Source organism: Mugil cephalus, chromosome 16 (genome assembly GCF_022458985.1).
Source record: "Mugil cephalus isolate CIBA_MC_2020 chromosome 16, CIBA_Mcephalus_1.1, whole genome shotgun sequence".
In the NCBI taxonomy this organism is placed as follows: domain Eukaryota; kingdom Metazoa; phylum Chordata; class Actinopteri; order Mugiliformes; family Mugilidae; genus Mugil; species Mugil cephalus.
In genome coordinates this window covers 17,592,920-17,613,209 of record NC_061785.1, presented here as the reverse complement: position 1 = coordinate 17,613,209, position 20,290 = coordinate 17,592,920, and the positions used below count along the sequence as shown (strand labels likewise).

Genomic DNA, 20,290 nt, shown 5'->3' with positions numbered 1-20,290 from the left:
AAGTCAGTGGACCAACCTCAGTTGTTCAGCTCAGCAGGACAAGATCTGTTTTCACTTTTAAATGTTTGTCATCTGCATGTTGTTTTACAGTCCCTACATTCTTGAATATAAAGACCTGAATAAAATATTGTTGATATCATCAGTTCTAACAGAGACCAACAGTCTTGGTTGTGGTAGCGATCTTTTATTATTATCAGCAAAAATGGACAGAAATACCGTGCACATAGAAAAATATCCCCCAAAAAATAGCCTCTTGTACAAAGCAAAGTTAAGGTCCTACGTGTTGCTGTGCTAACTGATGGAGGGATTTCCTTCCGGTGTTATTATCACCATGTTTTCTTTTAAACATCTTCACCTTCGGGAGAGGTTCAGTGGAGGAAAACCACAGGTTTTGTTTTAATATAACAGCACTTCGGCAGCATATGGACCGGAAGGCACTGACACGTCAACGAGGAACAGATACTAAACATGGAATGATTATTAACCTGATCCACTGATCCGAGATGTTCTGGATGAAGCTGCTACACTGTCCACAGTTGATCACAGAGTAAGGCTACAGAATATATATCGATATATTTACCTCAACTTTCATTTGAAAATTTAATACTAACACTGACCGCCTAAACTTAAAATCTGAACCCACATTACATTCAATATTTGGTACACGTGGTTTCTAATAAATTCCATACACAAACGACAATTAAAACAGATTTACAGTATTTACATCTCAAAGTAACAGACGCACGTGAAGCTTTCAAGAAAGAGAAGACAGAGTACAAACAGCTACGACAGAGATGGACTCTACAAACTCTACAAATAGAAAAGCAATTAAAGTGACTTTGATACAAACATTAAAGATTTGCCCTGACAAAACTCTCCATAGAAAGGTATTTGCATAGATGTATATACAGTTCAACAATGACCTCTTCATAGTTCTCTCTAAAGGCAAAAATAAGTTAATATTTACATATATCGTTTCTCTTTGTAAAGGCAATGGCTTACACAGCATCAAGAAAGAGAGAATGTTATTGTCCTTAACATTTCTGAAGGCAAGTGAGAACGTAAGGCAACGGTAACATGGTTCATGATCCACAGTATTAGAGGAGTTTCTGTATGTGTACAGTACGTGTCCGACTGTTAAACAGGAATGTGTTATTTTGCACCATCATCCTCTGAGGCTTGTTTAATTTGCCTCGAGTGCACCATCGCCCCGGCCAGCAGCTGCTCCTCCAGGGCCGCGTGCAGGTTGGAGCCTCCCAGTTCCAGCAGGGGCTCCAGCCCTGCAACCCCCCTGGACATCTCGGTGTCCTCCAGGGGTCCTCCTGCGTCTTTGGGTCCCAGTGCCCTACGCCTCCGCCTCAGATCCGTCTCTCCCTGGTCCCTGGCCTTCTCATGGGAGCCCTGGGGGCGAGCCTCGGCTTTGACGGCCCCACCTTGCGCACCTTCTCTGGGGTCTTCCTGAGCGGGAGCCTCTTCTTTGAGGTCTCGTCCTCCTTTCTTCAAAGCTTCACCATCTTCTCTCTCGCCCCCCTGTGCAGCTTTTTTAGCTTCTATGACTCGCTCCAGCTGTGCCTGGCTCTCCCGGGCCTCCTCTGCCTCCTTCTCTTTTTTCCCTCTCTCAAGTATTTCGTTGCCTACTTTCTGTAGCTCCTGCTGGACTGCGTCTTTCTGAGCCTTCTCTTGAGCAGCTTTCTGTTTTATCGCCCTCTCTTTCTCCAGCTCCTGCTCTCTGATCAGCTTTTCTCTTCTCTCCCTTTCCAGTCGTTCTTTTTCCACCCTCGCCTGCACTTCTTTCTCTATCCTTTCCTTCTCCAGTCTTTCTTTTTCTAACTCCTGCTCCCTAATGTTGCTCTCAAGTTGTTCTTTCTCCAGTTTAGCCTGAATTTCTTTTTCTAGCCTTTCCAATCTCTCTTTTTCTTTCTCCAGACTATTTTCTTCATCTGTCAGTTGAGCTACCTGATTGTTCTGCAGTGCAGCCTCATGGTCATCAGTTTTCTTCTTTCCCAGTGGTACTCCCCTCGCCCCCAGCTCACTGTCCTTGTGGGATTCTTCTGCAGGTACAACGTTGCTATCCTCCTTGTAAGCTGCTGGAACAACTACTTTAGCAGCACCGGCCTCAGCAGCCTTATCCCCAGCCTGAGCTTGGTTCTGAACCACGACGTGAATGTCATCTCCTCCAGCCGGTGGCACTCCAGCGCCGCCTATCTCTTTGGACTGCTTCAACTCAGACGTCTGCCCGGTCTCTTTGGGCTTCGCCGCTCCACCTTCCATCACCTCTGGCTGCCCTTGGATGCTCTTCTCTGCCTCACCTTCCACAGCAGCGCCTTTACATTATAAAAAAAGGTTGTAACATTTCAAATTAAATAGCTGTGCAATATGTGGACACAGTCTGAAGTGATGTGTAAAAGTACATATATCTACTCACCAGCAGGTTGTTTCTGGTGGATCTCCTTGTGTTGTTCCTCTATGACAGCCAGCAGCTTCTCCTGCTGGTCAAGAAGCCTCTTCTGTTGCTTTTGTTGCTCCTTGATCACCTGCAGCAGCACCGCGTGGTCAAGCTGTCCCTCTACATGGAGACAAAAATGTTGAATTAAATTAAGTAACAAGCTGCTCAGAGGACTAAACTAAGACGCTGATGTATGGCCAGTCTCTAGGTGAGAGGGAAGACAGGAAATAGACAATATCCCACTAATAACAGGACATGCACTCACTTGCCATTTCATTAGGTACACTAGTGAAAACAAATGTATTCTACTGTAATAGTCCCGCACTGGATCGTAGCTTCATGAAGGTTGTGGCCTTTGGGATTAGTTTGAAATAACAGCTGTTGATTTAGCTTTTCATTCTGGAGGCTGTGGTTTGTAGTATGGTGAATTGTATTTTGTTGTACCAGTGCACATTTCTGTTATTTTGACAAACCCATTTTATTCTAGGCTAAATAACAGAAACAATTTTAGTGTTTAATTAAAACCAGTTTCACAGCACCGCAAACTACATCCTCCGAAATGATCATACAATCATCTTTCTGATGCCATTTTAACATAAACTTAGTTTTTTCACCAATCACGAAGACAGTTAAAGATTTACTGCATGACTGTTAAATTAGAATGCATTTGGTTTCACTAGTGTACCTAATGTTTTGGCAAGTCAGTGTACATCTCTAGAGTTTATCATTGTACCGTAATGAGCAGTAATGGGCAGATGTGGAAACACACACACTATGTTAGGGGGCAAAGGGGTAAGGAGATTTCTACACTGGCACATTATTTAGTAATATACTGTTTGCTCATAAGAGGAATTATGAATTTAAAAAGATGGCCCACTGTGTGAATGTTGGAGAATTCGAGTGACAGATCAAGATGAAGAGAAGAAAAGGCAAGAGCGAATTCATACCTGCAACCAGCTTTTTTATCACTGTGACAGGAGTCCAGCAGAGAGAGAGAGAGAGAGAGAGAAAAGGGATAAAGGTGGAGAAGGAGAGAGGACAAAAGAAAACAACAGAACAAGAAAGTCAACAAAAGCCAAATAAAGACAGCTGAGAGTATCAGGCCAAGTCAAGAAGTAAAAGGAAGACAACTTTCTTGTGCTTTACACCATCAAAAGGAGAGCGATATACATGGAGCACGGTGAGATTACATTTGATAAAATGTACGTAAAAATACGTGAGATGAAGGGAAGGAGAGGAAATGGCCACAACAGCATGCATCAGACCACGAGTCAGTCTGAATCAGACAATTAGAAGAAAATCCTCCCAACAATCACTATCAAACTGTATCAAACTCTAAAGTACTAGGGGGCAAAAAGGACAACTGTATTTCATGGACTACAACGGGTTTCAACAAGATGCACATACAATCAATTCAGATATTAAAAATACCAAATCCAGAAAAGGCCTGCAGTTTGACTTTAATCAGAATTTTTTGCATCACAAGTGTCAGATCTTGACACTTACCGTCCATCTTCTCGTCTCCTGTGTCTTTGTTGCCTGCTGCTACAGCCTCGTCTACTGCGGGCTGATGATCTCCTTCAGGAACTGGAGCAGAAAGATTATCAAATATCAAACGCCATTGCTACACTTTCCCGCTTTCCTAGAGTAACTGCCTTACAAAGCTTCAAATACTCACGTTTTCCTGCAGCGTCTGGAGCTTTGGCCACTTTATCAACCTGTGGTACTGCAGCCTGATTGGCCCCCGCACCTGCATTCTCTGCTACAGGCTCTTTAACGGGATTGAGATTCTCCACCTCCTTTAGTGGAGCATCCTCCTTTCTGTCTGCTTCTGCAACAGGATTCTCCAGAAGTTCGTTGGACAAGACCTCGCCTCCGCCCAAGTCCACTTCCTCTTTCCCAGCAGCGTCTGGGGGTTTCTTGTCAACCTTGTCATCTTTTTGGTCATCTACCTTCAGAGCGTTCCCTAAACCTTGCTCCTCATTTCTTTTGGGCACTTCGTCGACGCCTCCAGCCGGAGGAACAGGTTGCTTCTTGTCCTCCTCCAGCTCTGCATTGTTTTTTCTTAAGTCTACCCTGACCTCGTCATGAGGGATGGGTGGTTCGTGGCGATGGGCCTCTCCCTCTGGTACCACGACACCTGTGGAAAAACAGACAGAACTAGTTCTACACAGTTCAAGATCCAGATAACATTCAGTATTTGGTTTAGTTTCCTTACCGGCATCAGGACGATCCAACTGCACCTCCTCCACTTTCTTCCTCTCAGGTTCCACCGGCCCTTTAATCTGGGGAGGCTCCCCCTGTTCCCTCTCAACAGGTTGTAACCCAGGATGGTCAGGCTTTTCTATCTCCACTGGCTTCTTGTTTGCAGGTTGGTCTGTAGCAAAAAAACACAGTCCTGTTAGAACACCGACTACTTCTACCAGGTACAAGGCTCTTCACTATGACAATCTATGTTCAGATATCCATCACAGTCCAAAAAACCCTTTTGCTAAACCGTGCTTCCGGTGAGGGAAAGACACAAGCTGAGTGTGTCTACATGCGCATCTTGAGTGACCACTTATGATTAAATCTTAATTCCACGCTCTGTGTGCAAATAAACACCTACATCATATGTGGCGCCGTATAACATTGTGCAAACAGCTACTGTCTCAAGATAGTGTATCACGAATTAAATTAAATTAGACAGATACTATATTCATCCATGAATAGCACTTTTCTTTGTGTATGGGGTGAGTTAAATTGCTTTTCATGATGAATTACACACAGTCTTCTCATATTTGAAAACTGTTAATTTGTTCTTGATTTTTTTATGAGATAACAGCTATAGGGAAAAATATTACAATGTATTCCTTCTAATAAATAGAAACCAAATGTATCACTTCTTAGAGAACATCTAATAGACTGTAAATCCCAGTATACACCTACTCTTGTTTAGTACTGTTCAGTTGCTGGTGGACTTTTTGTTTCTTCGTGCTGTTTTTTTTTTTTTTTTTATGAGAAAAGTGTTATCACTTTATTGAATTTAACTGGATCTATCACTAGCCCTGATATTTACTCTTTCTTTTCATGCACAGTGATGCTTATCTGACACATAAACAGTTGGCATCAAAATAAATAATCTTATGTGCGCCGTGCAACTGATCCCTGAAAAGCTCATCCACTAGGTGGCAGCAAATACCGAAAATGGCAACATCGATACAATAGATATGTATAATAAACTAGGGAGACAGCAGATAGAAGAAAGAGAGATGAAGCATAATTTAAACTGACAAACAGGAAACTGGTGTGGAATTGGGCCCTTTTAAAGTTTCATTTAGTGTAAAGATAGGAGGGGGAAAAAACACTAACAAGAAGGAAGGAAAGATGGAAACAAGAGTTGCTTGATGTCTGTGAACAGGCTAACACAAGACGGTGTAACAGGAGAAACAGGCAGCGTAAGGGGAGAAAGAGTAGCTGTCAGGACTCCCTCCACACCTGCTCGTTTCAACCCAAACCTGAAAATGTTACGTCAAAAGGTTTCCAGAGTTTCATCTCCATTTGTATGGTTTCTCAGCCCCTCTCCTTCATGCAGCCACAGCTTGCAGGCATTTTATGGCAGCCACAGGAGATATGGGGGCGAAGGGGGTGCAGACAATGAATTTTGTGGGGAAGGGGTGGCAGGAGAAATGAACAGGGGTAGAGGGGTGGAGAGAAATTGCTGGAGTTTGAAGGGCATCAATCGCGCTTCATCAATGTCAAGCACTCAGCACTGCTTTCAGATATTATCAAGAGGTTATCTACTCACCCTGCCTGTCTGTCTATCAGTCACCCTGTCTGTCTTCATCTTTTCTTCTCAGAGAGATAAAAGAAACCCTTTCTTCTGGTGCAGCTCTGTGCTTTTGTTTTACTCTCACTGGCCCTTTGCTACTGGTTCACATTGTCTTTACGTGCGTGCCACAGCAGCCCATGACTTTGAAAATAATAGAAGAAATAAACATGTCTCACATACCACCGGAGCCTTTTACAGTACATGAAATAATTACATGCAGCACTGCTGTCCAATCTCAGACGCTACAGACAACGCTGGCTCCGGCCCATTGAGGTAAATGTTTCCATGGCTCATTAGTAAACCACTTTCATTTACAGTCCATCAAGTGGGTAAGTGATGCCAGCCATTAGAGAAAGTCATGATCTTTACCGTGCAGTTCAGGAAGGTTTTGTGGCGGCAGGTTGTTCTTGCTGTCAGGGGCAGGGGCAGGGGGAGGAGGAGCTTGGACCTTGCTGGTGGGGCTCCTGGCTGAAATTGAGAGGGTGGTAAAGGTGCTGATCAACAGGATGCCCAGGCCAACACAAAGCACCAGCTGCAGGAAAGAAAGAAGACGAGCACAACAAGTCAGAAACACGGACTACAAATATTATCACCCCATGAAAGGAAAGAATAAATTCAGACTATGCAACCTGAGCGATGAGGCCATTCTTCTGAATCTTCCTGTAGATGAGAGCAGGACATATGAAGCAGATGAGGCTCCCCATGGTGGCTCCGGTTAGACCAAGGATGGTTTCCACTACAGAGAGAAAGACACAAGGATAATGTTAAGATCATTGAAGCTCATTTCAGTTCCTGTTAGGACATTAGTAATGAATACATTTCTGATATATTTACTAAACACTAATAGATAAATAGATAAAATAGTAAGTTAAAGTAATAGATACACAGTACTAATAATTACCTAAGGATAACTGTTCGGCCGTGAGACTGATTTAATAATAAAAGCAATGGAGCCTGTGATCTAGCACGATGCAAACTAATGTAAGATGGACTGGATGAAGAAATAAACTGTGGGAAAACATGGCACCGTCAATGCCAGAGCTGACGAGTCTGCGTCTGAGTGCACCGTTCCATATCCCTTCTGCTAAATAAAAAAAAGAAAAAAAAAGAAAGAACCCTCGCCGGATCTAAGCTCCTTATCGCTAGCTACATTCATACCTGCCTCTCCCATTCATAACCGAGTTGTGTCTAGTCCCATGCAGGCCCAATCCATGGCACGCTGCTCCTGGCAGCAGCGAGCCTTGGCCCCACCCATGCCTCTGTGGACAGGCCGGCTGGGCGTCGCGCCCGGAAACCCATCGTTCATCCAGAGGACGGACAACATATTGTTTCCCTCAGATTTAGTGTCCATTCTCCCCAGGGTCCTTACCTCCCTTCTCCTCAGTCTATTAGTCTGATTAGATACACAAAGAGCCATCCAAACCTGCTGTGTGAGAGTGTGTGTGTGTTCACCCAATCAAATGTTTAACAAACAGCAGCCATATAAAAGGCAGAATAAAACATAAACTAATGCTAACCTTTAGATCGCCACCATTTTGGAGCCGTTTGTGACTGGGGCAGACCATCTTAAAGAACCACCGAGCCAATATTGGTGTGTACATGAACTTGTGTGGTGTTTGTGCGAGTGCGAGTGTGTGAGAAAGAGGGTCTGGGAAAATAATAGCCCTATCTTCCTGTCTGCCCATCTAAAAGGAGATAAAAGTTAGGGCCCTGATTTAAGGACTGTGCTAGAGTGTGACAGTCACTGACTCGTAAAGTCACATTCACACACGTCGTAAAGCTCCCCGGCTACTCCGCCCACATAAAGCAACACATGCACCTTAAAGACCTCCAGCAAGCTACAACCACACACACACACACAGAACTGCATCCATGCCCAATTGTTCACAACCAGAGACACACACACACGCAGGATGTACCGTTGGGGATGAGAATGCCTCCCAGCATGGTGCCGAACACAATGCAGAGGGTGATCATCTTGAAGCGCAGAGGTGGCATGTACCCGCCAGCAGCAAATGTTCCATCCTTCTGCTGTAAGAACGGATACAGAGAGGCATAAGAGAAAAGGGAAAATATTCAAAGTGACACCACTGACTGGTTTGTGGACTAACACTTTGATGCTCTAACTCTGGCACTATGACCACCAGCACCTTGGTTTTTTTGAAGCCATATATGGATGGGAAGGTGGAGCTGGGGTAGAGCATAGCATAGCATAGCATAGCAGATTCTAATTTAACAGTTAATATTACCTAGCTAGCTTTAGAAAGGTGCAAAGAGAATGTAGGTTAACTCTGATTAAAGCTGCCTTCACATGGAACTTGTGAAGTTGTGGTTGCAACTTGTAAAGTCATGCATACAAAATGCTTGGCCTTCAACTTTTTTTTTTTTGCAAACATTTAGGGCTGGGCATCATGGCCAATTTCCTAAACTGATTCGATTTCGATTCATAAGGTCCTGAATCGATTAATCATGATTCGATTCGATACGATGCGATTCGATTCAATCTGTTCTTACATCATGAAAATGGCTCAACTTTGTTACAAAATACAAATGTACTTTATTTTTTCTTCTCACCATAAACAACAGGTTTTAAGTGCAAACTTGTAAATTGGACGGTTTAAACTTCAACTGTAAACAAAACTGTCTCAAGTCTCAAAGGTGCAATTGAAATTATAACTGAATTGCAAGAGAAAGTTTTCTTGAACTACAACACTCCATCACTGCAAATTTCATTAAGGCATTGTTTCTTAATGTGCAAAGATAATAATAACAATGGTAACAAAACTGAAAGTAAACTCAAACACTCTTAAGTCAAGACCTGTTGTGGTGACTTTGTTCTCAATTGGTAAATGTGAGATAGCTTCTTGTGCAGGAAATTGAGCTCATTGACATGATCCGGGATTAGGCAGCTCCTTTTTGCAGTGGAAAACACCATCTCCGACGCAATACCGGTCCCTGGGACACAAAGTTATCCTGTATGGCCCCCGTCAACATAATAGATATATAACTAGCGTTGAGGGTCGTGAGAACCTCGGTGGTCTGTAGCACATGAGACATAAGGCACCACTCGTTGTCGATGTAATGAGAAGTCACTGTCAGGTACGACTGAGTTGACACTGATGTCACAAGTTACGCCAAATCTCTCTGCTGACTGCATTTCGTTAGGAATGCGTCGTCTTTCACACACGTGTACATCCATGGGGATAACTGTTTCAGACAAATGTTTACATGGCACCATAACGTGGTGCGGATCGAGCACATGAACGAGCCGCTTTAAGCCTTCGTTTTCCACTACGGGCGTAAATCTTTGCAGACAAAAGTTGCGATGGCCTCTGTTATCTTCATGGCCCGCGGACAATTGGCTGGTAATGTTAGCGATTCCCTCAGTTTGTTTTGTTTTGCCCCGGAAAGCTTGTCGGAAGCTAACGTTAAGCGTTGTCAAGTCTTTTCTGAGGTTTGTAACATTTCTACAATAACTGACCTCCGCTCCGCAGATCACGTAAACCACTTTGATTTCATCCGGCTTTTTGTCCTTTGTTGTTTTAAATCCGAAATGGTTCGAAACGTCAGACTTTTGTTGGGACGGCTCGCTGAGCGGAGTTTCGCCTGCGTTAACCATCTTGCAGCGCTTGTGCGCTTGAATGTCAAGCGGACGTGAACGCGCCACAGCTGCATCACGCACAAGACTATTGGGGTTAACTTCATGGGGAAAAATCTATCTCACGCCCTATGAATCCATACTGCAAACTTTAATCGATTGAATCGATTTTTTTTTTTTGTACCCTCATCCCTGCTGGTCATTACAAAGAATGCAGCAGTTCTGGCTTCTCTTTTCAGACACAGACGCTACGTCTTGATGACACACAGCTCTTGTGTTTATGCATTTTTCTGTTGTAGCCACATTGATTCTTGTCCACAGTAAGCTTTTTCAAATGTCTCTGTTTACATCTGTTTACATCGTTTAAATCATTTCTGTTTTTTTTTTTAACTGTCAAACTGAAAAGCAGTAAAGTGAACACAAATAAAAAGGGAAAACGCTTGTTGAAAGTTAAATTCAGGCAACTACTAACCGAAGGTGCTATGAACATCTGTATCCAGTTTGTATCAAATCTCTTTACCGTTCACATGATTCAAACAGAGAAATATAAGATAAAGTAACAATTTCCAACAATTGTGACGTACAGAACGTGTGAACCGTCCACAGACTGTGCACATTAAGTGTGTGAGGAGTGACCGAGCTCACCTGCTGCTCAAAAAGCATGGTGTTGATAGCCTGTCGGCATGGCAGGATCATCATGGGAAATCCGACAGCCACGCTCATCATAAAGCCCACACGGATCATTTCTGTCACCAGGTTGGATGGGAAGTTCATCAGCACGTTGCCCGCGATGTTCTCTGTGAAGCTGACGTAGCCAAAAAACCCCACCTGATTCGGTTGGAGGTAGAGAGAAATGAAGACAGTGTTGGGAGGATTATAAGGAAGACAACTTGAGTTGTTGTTTTTTTGGAAAAGAAACTGCACATGCATATGTCACCGATGAATGAAAAGTCTTAATGTCATATGCCAAAGAATGATTTTATGTTCGGTGCAAATACAGAAAAACATGGACACTGAAAACTGCCGACTACTGTGTAACATCAAAAGGTTTGAATGTGGCAGAAGTGACAGGGGGCAAATGATGAGAATGGTGGTGACGGGGCTGGTGTGTGTGTGTGTGTGTGTGTGTGGAAGTGCGGTCCCACTCACAGTGATGTAGAAGATGGTGACTACGTTGAGGGCCGAGGTGAAGATGGTGCTCATGCGTTTGACTGACGGCTCGTCCAGGCTGTCGTACGTCGGCAGCACCTGCCTGCGAGAGACAAGCAGCCCAAAAAAACACTCTGCGTGTCGGATGACACAGGACCACACTGCTACCGCTGTTGTATGTATTCATGTGCTGTCTGAGTTATCTCACACACACACATATTCCCCTAGGGGAAGTGGCACTTAACCATCCCAAGACTGGCAGGGAGGTCAAGAAATGTAGTCCCACATATGTTCCATAAATCAAATAGTTTTTTCTGGCTAAACAGATGACAATGTGACAGTCTTCGTAGCCACTTATTTCAAATTTGGTGGTGGGAACTGCTCTGTAGAGTTCTTTAATGAGCAGCCATATGGGGGCCCATTTGTGCTGCTCAGTAATCAAATGATGCATCTCTTTCCTCGTGTCCTTGTCAGCATTCGTTTCTTTTTCTTTGTTTATTCCATTAAAGTTTTTAACGCCTCTAATGCCATCGCGATAAACATTTCATATTAAGATGTGTGGCATCTTCTGAGCTGTAGCATTTTTTCAGTGATTGCAATTCATTCCAATTTACTAGTTTTTTTGTCAACTTTGGCAAAGCTGCTCTTGAAAGTAAAATAAATAAATTAAAAATAGAATTAAATAAATAATAAAAATAATAAAGCTGTGATTTGTTGATTTAATTTCTTCTGAGGTATCATCCCAGTGTGGAACATTAATATTACAATATTATATCAATCCTTTTCATTTAGTGAATTTGTTGAGTTTTAATTTTTGTTTTATCTCAATTACATTACTATTAAATACAGAACACATTATTTAAATAATTTAGTGATTTACTTAGTCAGTTTATTAATTATGCAGCTGACTACGAACTACAAAAATGGGCCCCCAAAATGTTTACAAACTGTTTTGATGCATGTAAAGAGCATTACAATTCAAGTTGTGAGTCTAACAGTACAAGCACATGAATGCAACAAGTTCATCATGTAGAATAAATATGTTTGAATTTGGGGCAAAGTGGCATTAGATGAGAGGAAGAGAATGGCAGTGGGAGGCGGTGTATGTTGAAAGTGTTTGCCAACATGTGTGTGACGCAGAATGGGCGACAGTAGTCAAGGCTGGCTGAGGCTGAACCCGAGAAAGTCTGTCTGTTAACCCAGGTGTTTGTTTCCCTCCATCATTTCCTGTTCTGCGCCGTAAGACAGGGTGGGAGTGTGGAGTGAACCGCCGGCACATTAACCAGTGAATTTACAGGCTTTATATATAACAGCGAGTGCCTGACAGGTTTTAGAGCATTATAAACTTTCTTGGCAGACCCTTTTTTTTTCTCGCTCGCCTCCTTTCTCCCTCTTCCTCTCATACATGTGAAAGGAAGAACCGTGGAGTAGAAAGGAGAGACAGAGACGGAGGCCATAACTTTCTCTGCCTCTTGTTCTCGCTTTGCCTGTCTCTCTTTCACACACTCCGGTTTTATTAGCGAGCGCCGTCCCACGATGCTATTCCTCGACGCTTGTTTAATCTGCCTACCTGTAAATCTTATGGCCAAGGTTAACTGAAACGGTATATTCAAAGTGCGGAGGTAAAAATTTGAATGGCCCGTCCTGACTCAGAGTCCTAATCAGAGGTAAAATGACGGAGCGAGTCTCCAAAGTGAATGTGAGGAAGTGCGCGCATGTACTGGCAGATAGCGCCGTTAACGTAGAATTACCGACAGTAGCATCACAGAGGGACTTTTCTGCGCACACGTTTTTTTTTTTCTTATGTCTCTCCATTATGAGCTAACTGCTGCTCGCTATTCAAACGTTCAGCCAAAAAACAACGGGGCCAGCTCCCATCCCATCATAATGGCGATGTTAAGTAATGTTTTAACTGAAAGTAAACACATTTCATGAATGTAATAAAAATCCAATGTGCTGAGAGCTGTTTAATCAGCCTGTGAATACATCAGTGTGTCTGTAAGATGGCGGCAGTCCAATGTGTTGATTAGTGGTTTGGCTTAAGCTGCCTGCCGCCTAACGGAGCGCTTGCCTCGCTCAGCCTGACCACAGGCCAAGAAACCACCCTGCCAAATATCACTCAGCACTACTAGTGGGAACCGACGCACAAAACACACATACATAAACACATATAGCACATGCTTTCTTCAGGCTGGATCATATGCACACCTCAGTCGCTAATGAACACGCCCGCCATACCATAATGTTATGTTGGCTGTGCGCGATTACATTAATTAAAGTCGTGCTTCGGTCTCAAGGCTACCGTCACCCACTCCTATCACTTACCTCACCCTGTCTCACGCAAACAAAGCCATACACTGCCACCACCCAAACATCTGGCCCCTAATGACCTCACCAGAACACGTCCCAAGTGCGTGCACTCAGATGAAAGATAATCTTCGTCCACCAACCCGTTCAGTTCAGCTGACTGCAAACCCGGAGCGAGCGGTGAAGCAGAGAGGACAGGACAACAGAGGCAGTGACAGAGCATGCAGATGGATGAAAACGGAGGAATAAATGAACGAAGCCGCTCAGAGAAGTTGTGATTAGTGGAAAGATCGTGGTTTGATTTCTGCATACAGGGAAAGTTAATGATAAGCCAGTGAAAACTACCCATTACATCTTTATGTCATTTAAAGTGGCAATCATATAGATTTCAATTTAAAATCTCTTTTGTCACTTTGCCCTAATTAGGTAACACAGTGTGAGCCTATCACCCACGCATTAAATGATTGCAATGAGAGTCTTACAATATTTAAAGCTGGGTGTCTGTGTAGACATTCCCACATGTCCCACACGGTTAGTGACACATGTTTCATCACACAGTAGCCATCTTTCTGCCAGAGAGGGTGGGCAGAGCTAACATTTAACTGCCTGACAATGTGACACAAGCAACATCATTTGGATCTCTGCGTACTGAGGTCGCACACACAAACGCAGTTGCCACTGTTTGCCATATGTACCGCCTATGAGAACAAAACAGACATCTTTGAGAGTGCCACTTTAACAAATTGCCCACATCATGTTTGTATTATTTCTTTTGCAGTAAGTCCCTACTTTAGTTGTTGCGTCCATAATGGAAACGTTTTTTTGACACACAAACAGCTGTCTGTGTTTAATTGCCGAACTGCATTTAACTCTCGTTGCGTCAGAAGAAGCAAGAGGAGAAGTGCGGGCGAAACACCATTTGAATTGTCATGTTAATGCTACAGGCGGCGGAGCAGAAGCGGATGAGCCAACTGCACGAAGCACCAATACGTCGCTTCCTTTTTGCAATAGGAGAAGCCTCATCAACCATCCCGTCTCCACCACAAATCTGTGTTTCCCTTCGTATTACAAATTCACTCCGAACCCTCCACTGCAGATAAAAGATTGCTGTAAGCAAACATGCACTAATTGTGACATTTGCTCAGTTTCATCATGCAACAAGGAAGAAAGATTTAATTTGCTGTGTTGCCGAGTGAAAGAGCCCACCTTACAGGATTTACCCATCACATATTTTGTGGAGTACTGGCAGATTTCCCCCTTTTCTAAATCAATGAGCTTTCAACTTAACAATTCTTTATAGTCTTGTTTGACATTACTTTGATTACATGATCCTGTGCGGGTGGAGGGGCGTGAGGAGTACTTACGACTGACAGGCGAAGGCCATCCCACAGATGGGGAGACAGCGAAACACACCCTCCCAGCGCACCACATAGACCTGCCCTAGCCACCCGCCGCTGAGCAGCCCGTGTTTGAACGAGGACAGCACCATCTGAGGGGAAGGAGGCGGGAGGGGGGGGGTTACAGCCCAAACCAAATGAAGACAAGTGGAGGGGGGAGTACAGAGGAGAAGAGGGGAGGGGGGGGCTGCACCCATGCTGACGGCTCACAGACAGATAATGACAGTAATGAATGAGGGGAGAAAACCAGAGAAAATGAAGAAAGGGAAAACAACAAAGAGACATGACAGGAGACCCCGCACTGAACAAAAAACCTGTCATAGCTGAAAAAGCTGAGTAATGAAGGTGATACAACATGAATAAAAGTGAAATCATAAATTTTACCAAAAAAATGAGGGGTACGCGAAAAGGTAAAAACTACCTCACAGGTTTTTCACCAGCGTGCGTTTCCTACGTCCTCCTCCTTTCATTACCTGGTAAAATCCCAAAAGACGGCAGACGACCTCCCGCCAGCCACACCCACACCCAGGCGGCTCATCCTGAGTGGGGCGCGGCCAAGACGGAACTTTCACGTCACTACGTTTTACTCCTCAGCCTTTTTGCTACTGCCACCAGAGACACACACACACAGTCACAGAGCGCAAACGGCTCAGACCAAACCAGAACTAAAGGTGAAAAATGGGGATGAGTGAAACGAGTGGGCAGAAGGTTCAGGTAAGTTCGGGGGGGGGGGGTTAAAGAGCGTCAAGTTGCAAAGGAACTGTTGGGCTTACTTCACTCTCTACCCCTCCCACTGCCCTTACAGTGGTGTTATTTTGGGGGGTGGTTGCCATGGTTTACTTACGGGTGACAGCAGAAGGTTGTGGCGATAATGGGCAGGCACTGAATGACGCCCTTGAGGCGCCACAGTTGAACCCGCTCCACCCAGGAGCCCGAGATTATGCCGTAGCGCAGGGACGACAACACTATCTACAGCACCAGAAGCAGAAACAGCAGCGGGAAAGTGGGGAGCAAACAAAAGGTGAGGAGGAAGAGAGGGAGGTAATAAAGGAGAGGAAAAGACAGAAAGCAGTACAATGAAGAGAGAAAGAGAGAGGGGGGACAATTAAGAGTAGGATGAAAACAGGGAGGAAAGGAGATACATCACTGTTAGAGGGTTAGGGGTCTGGACTGGGCCGGGTCTGGATCTAGAGCCGGACACACACCACACCACTGTTCCAGGTTATCTGCATGCTACAGGACTAAAAGTCACATTACACAGAGAGACCGTAAACAGCACATTGAAGTCGAAGAGTAAATGAGCTAAATCACACGAGGCAGAAAACTGCTGCTGGACTGTCTCTGGGTGCAAACGTTTTGGAGTACGGCACATTAAAACGTGTGCTGAATCTGACCACTATCTAGACTTTAACCATCAGCTGTGAGGGAGCTCTGAGTCTAGTGCTGTTTCATCTTAAATGCCAACAGCAGAGAAGTCAACATCCTGTTGCATAATTTGTTAATGTGAGCATTTTGTCAGGTATTGATTGCAAGCATTTCAATTTAGCTGAGAATGTGCTCCACGTTGTACTGATTTCTACTTCATTAGACCGTTTACATGCAACAGGTGCACTTCTCTTTGCACTAGTATAGAATCCTACCAGCAAAGTAAAAGGTAAAACAGCATTCATTGCAGGAAACCATGTATATTTATAAGATAACAATTTTTATCAACATATCCCTTGCACTGATTATGATGTGGCCGGAAGTTTGTCAAGAACAATGAGGGCAGAACTATATAGCAGTAAATGTATGCGACTCTTTTTAATTTCCTGAAGGAGCTTCAGGTAAATTCAGAGAGAACAGACAATAAAGTCCAGAGACTTGAGAAAAGACCATAAAGTCCACCTTTTTACAAATAAATAAATAAATACTACTGAAATGTTAAGCAAAAACAGAAATTCAATAGAGTGGCACATAAATAAACTGCAACCGACATAAATAGATCTGCCACACAATGAGTGAGCAAATACAGGAAGACACTTCCCTTTAGTGGAACTGACCATCCGAGCTCCATTTACTTCCCTCTTATAGTACTTATAATGTCTCTAGTGGCCATTTCCAAGAAGTGTCTTCCCAGGGGAGAACCTTTGATTCGGTCTATAAAGAGAAATGCAGCAACAGTTTTCTGTCTGATAGAATTTAGTGTGGATTTGCTCTTTAACAAGAGAGGAGCAAGACGATACAAGATTGTGCTGGTGAGGAAGACGTAGTTCTGTACAGTGGAGCAAATAGGGAGGAATAAACACAGAGTACAACAGAATAACAGGTGTCCAAACAATATCCTGAAAATCAGATGTTAAAACACCAGGTAAGGTTAATAGAAGCTATAAATGAGTATGTCTGATTTAATGTACGTATGCAGTAATTGAACAGAAAAAGTGTAATACTCAATATGGTATGATGGCAATCCTTTCTAAACTCTTACTAATGATGGAGAGCTGCATATTTTGCCATAAAGCCAATATAATAAATATTTGTTTCTTTTTGTGTCAAGTTCTGTAACTGAAACCAAAAGCAGATAGTAGCAGCAGTGTGGCGGTGCACTCACCGTGAACATGAAGAAGGTGTAGAACATGAGAGCCATGGCTGAGAAAGACTGGATGGAGGACATCATGTTCCTCTGCAGACTCAGAGGGAGGACAACTAACAGAGACACCGCAATCAGCAGCACCACACGAAAACTGCCCGTCACCTTTCAGAGACAAAGAAACACAGAAAACACTTTTCAGACTTCATTGTTGTTGACTGAGTCCAAGTCAATTAAATCAATACTTGTCAAATACAGTACAGGCTACATGCTTTAACTACTTTGGCTGCATACTGTAACAGTGAAGGTAATTTGAGGTAGACAAGAGCGGTGGAGGAGACAAAACATACAGTAGAACAAGATCACATTCATGTTAAGAAATGTGCAGACAGAGATTTAAAACCCAAACAATGATCTCAAACCTGTAAACCCAACAGCTGTGCGAAGAAATTTGAGCCCAAATCAGCGATGACAACATAGAAGGCAATGCAGGTGCCCAACATCAAACCGATCATACTGCAGGGACAGAGAAAAGGTTCAAGACACATCCATCAACTCCATGATTTTGAGCATGCATTCATTTTATTTTTGCTTTAAACTCAAACATATTTGCTGTGTTTGCTTTCAGTATACACAGTGGATAATGTAAAGCTCTTCTTAGTTCCATAAAACTTGTTTTTGTAATGGCACCATGCACACATAAAACACAGCATAAGGTGTAAATAAATAATAAAGCTTGCCTTGTCTCCACCAGTGTTTTTCCTGGTTTCCCATATGCATGGAAGGCTACAGAGGAAAGAGTGACACTAGTGTGAATAACGTGAAGAAAAACAGATGGCCATGTCCTAGAAATAGTTTGTCTGATTAAACTTGCATAACTATGGTTATCTAGCACTTATAACAAACTGGTCCTTCACTACGGGGCCAACAACAAAGCAGTCTAAAGGCACAGTCGGGTTCTACAGGCAGAATTTAAATTAATATTTCATACATTTACAATCCCAAGTTTTGTTTCTGTTAGTTTAGCAAATGTAATATTAATTCACACTTATTGCTACTTTTACTCACCTAGTCCAGCGTAGGTTCTGCGTTTGGTGTTGCTGGCTGTGTGGACCAGAAACATGCAAGACTTGTGTGTCATCCACGAACAGAAGAACAACAGGAGAGTTCCCAGCACTATCCCACACTGTGAGAGGAAAGATGGAGTTAACAAGCATGTCCACACAGTTGTGTCCGTCTGGCGAGTACAAACTAGCGCCTTAACAAACCTCTCTTGACAACTTTTAGTTTTTAGTTATAAACATTAAGTAAATAACAGCATAACATTGCACGGGATGTCCAGAACATACAGACTCTTGACAGAAACATGCTTTGTCATCATATCATAATGATAGGTTTATTTACAGCCTCTAGTGATTTTGGTGAATCTCTGTTGTGGTTACATTATCTTGAAATATTAGACAGAAGTGTATTAACTACTTTTAACGTCGTGAAGATGTCATCTTTTAAAAGAAATTAAACGTTACACATTTACCACAAGCCCTGATTTTGTTAACACACAACACAGAAAGACTCTGAGACACGACGCTGTCTGACGAAAATTACAGGAATTCCTCTTCTTTATCTTTTGAACTAATTTAAATATGCAGGCCAAAGGCTACTGCAGAAGAGCTTTGGCAAACACTGAGGAACTAAAATAAACATTTGCAGGAATAATAATAATAAAAAAAACACGATAGGATAATGTATTGAAATCAGACCGCTGCTGCAGTCACACAACAGATGGCGTATGCAAGATTCAACCATGCATTGACTGGTCTTATAAGGAAGTTAACTGGCTATGTAACACAGCCATTCATTAAGCAAATTTCCCTTTATACAAAACAGCAATAAACACAAAGCTTGTTCCAGTGAATAAAGAATTTCGAGGCCAGGTCAACAACTTGTGCCGTTTTTCATGTGTTGTTTTTTTTTTAGTTGTTCCTTAAGTTGTTTTTAGTAACAGCAGAAGACTGAATTGTCAGAAGATGAACAACGTTACACACTCTATCAGTCTTGTTCATAATATCATGTCTGTTGGTGTATAAAAATATATTGTATGATTACAAAATGAGTTGTGTCACTGTTAAAATTAGCTTAACCTTGAACGGGGAAATTTTGTGAAATGTTTAGTGAAGTATCTCTTTGCAGACTTAGTGTTTTGCCGTTTCCGACTAAGCAAGTGATCCGCAAACGTCGCCCGCATACATTCAGAAAAAAGCCCCATTTCTCGGAGGGATTTTGGCGCGACACCTGCGTGTGGGTCACCTGTTTGAAGCAGAAGGGCATGGTGAGCACGCTGACTCCCACGATGCTGTTTACCACGTTCATGATTATCCCCGAGTTGGACGCCGTCATTTTGGACCTTTGAGAGACGAGTCCTGCCTCGGTAAGAAACCGTCAAACAACACGGAGACACTCAGCAGCACATTAAAAGCTAGCGGCCAAGTGGACAGGTCTAATCTCTGGTCCACGGAGGACTAGTCCACCAGTGTATTTCTCTGACTGCTCCGCCGATCAATGACGTGGCGCTCTGGGAGGAAACACAAAGAGAGGCGACTAAGGTTAACGTTTAATACACTATTACTGCTTTACTTTTTACTAAATACCCACCAATTAATCAGAACATTTTAATATAACGTCACTCGCCAACAGATAGTCAATAATTTTAGCGTTTAGCCCTTTGCTAACTTAATTAACCTTTGATAGTTTCACAAGCTCACCTTTCTCTGAGCCCTCCGCCTCTGTGTCCTGTTTATGTTATCATCGGTAATTTCGTGACATTAAACGCCCATTTATTGTCCAAAAGTTGTACGAGCAACGGGTTATTAGAAACTCTGTCTAGGACGATAATAACAAGTCCAACCTGGCTGGTTTTTTGGAACGCGTATCCAGGAAGTAGAGGTTGTAGCCGAGGAAGAAGGGGAAGACAACTCCGCCTGCTGGTTTCTCTACTGTAGAAATATTTGAGCGC

General features: G+C 43.1%; 1 protein-coding gene across 3 annotated transcripts; it reads right to left on the bottom strand.

Annotated features, from left to right (window-relative positions):
- Nucleotides 1-168: 168 nt before the first annotated feature.
- slc38a10 (solute carrier family 38 member 10) lies at nucleotides 169-20,229 on the bottom strand. Of its 3 annotated transcripts, none has more exons than XM_047608148.1 (18): nucleotides 20,040-20,229; nucleotides 19,585-19,849; nucleotides 18,346-18,463; nucleotides 18,018-18,063; nucleotides 17,700-17,793; nucleotides 17,299-17,442; nucleotides 15,553-15,677; nucleotides 11,005-11,107; nucleotides 10,501-10,683; nucleotides 8,177-8,288; nucleotides 6,887-6,993; nucleotides 6,627-6,789; nucleotides 4,665-4,823; nucleotides 4,125-4,586; nucleotides 3,953-4,033; nucleotides 3,394-3,414; nucleotides 2,426-2,566; nucleotides 169-2,324 (listed from the first exon to the last, which is right to left on the bottom strand). In XM_047608148.1, exons 2-18 carry the CDS (start codon nucleotides 19,672-19,674, stop codon nucleotides 1,153-1,155), a joined length of 3,321 nt encoding a protein of 1,106 aa, XP_047464104.1. In that variant the 5' UTR covers nucleotides 19,675-19,849; nucleotides 20,040-20,229; the 3' UTR covers nucleotides 169-1,152. The 3 variants fall into 3 exon arrangements, with proteins under 3 accessions (XP_047464104.1, XP_047464105.1, XP_047464106.1); XM_047608149.1 differs by lacking the exon at nucleotides 15,553-15,677 and adding an exon at nucleotides 14,676-14,800; XM_047608150.1 differs by lacking the exon at nucleotides 3,394-3,414.
- Between the last annotated feature and the right edge of the window lie 61 nt (nucleotides 20,230-20,290).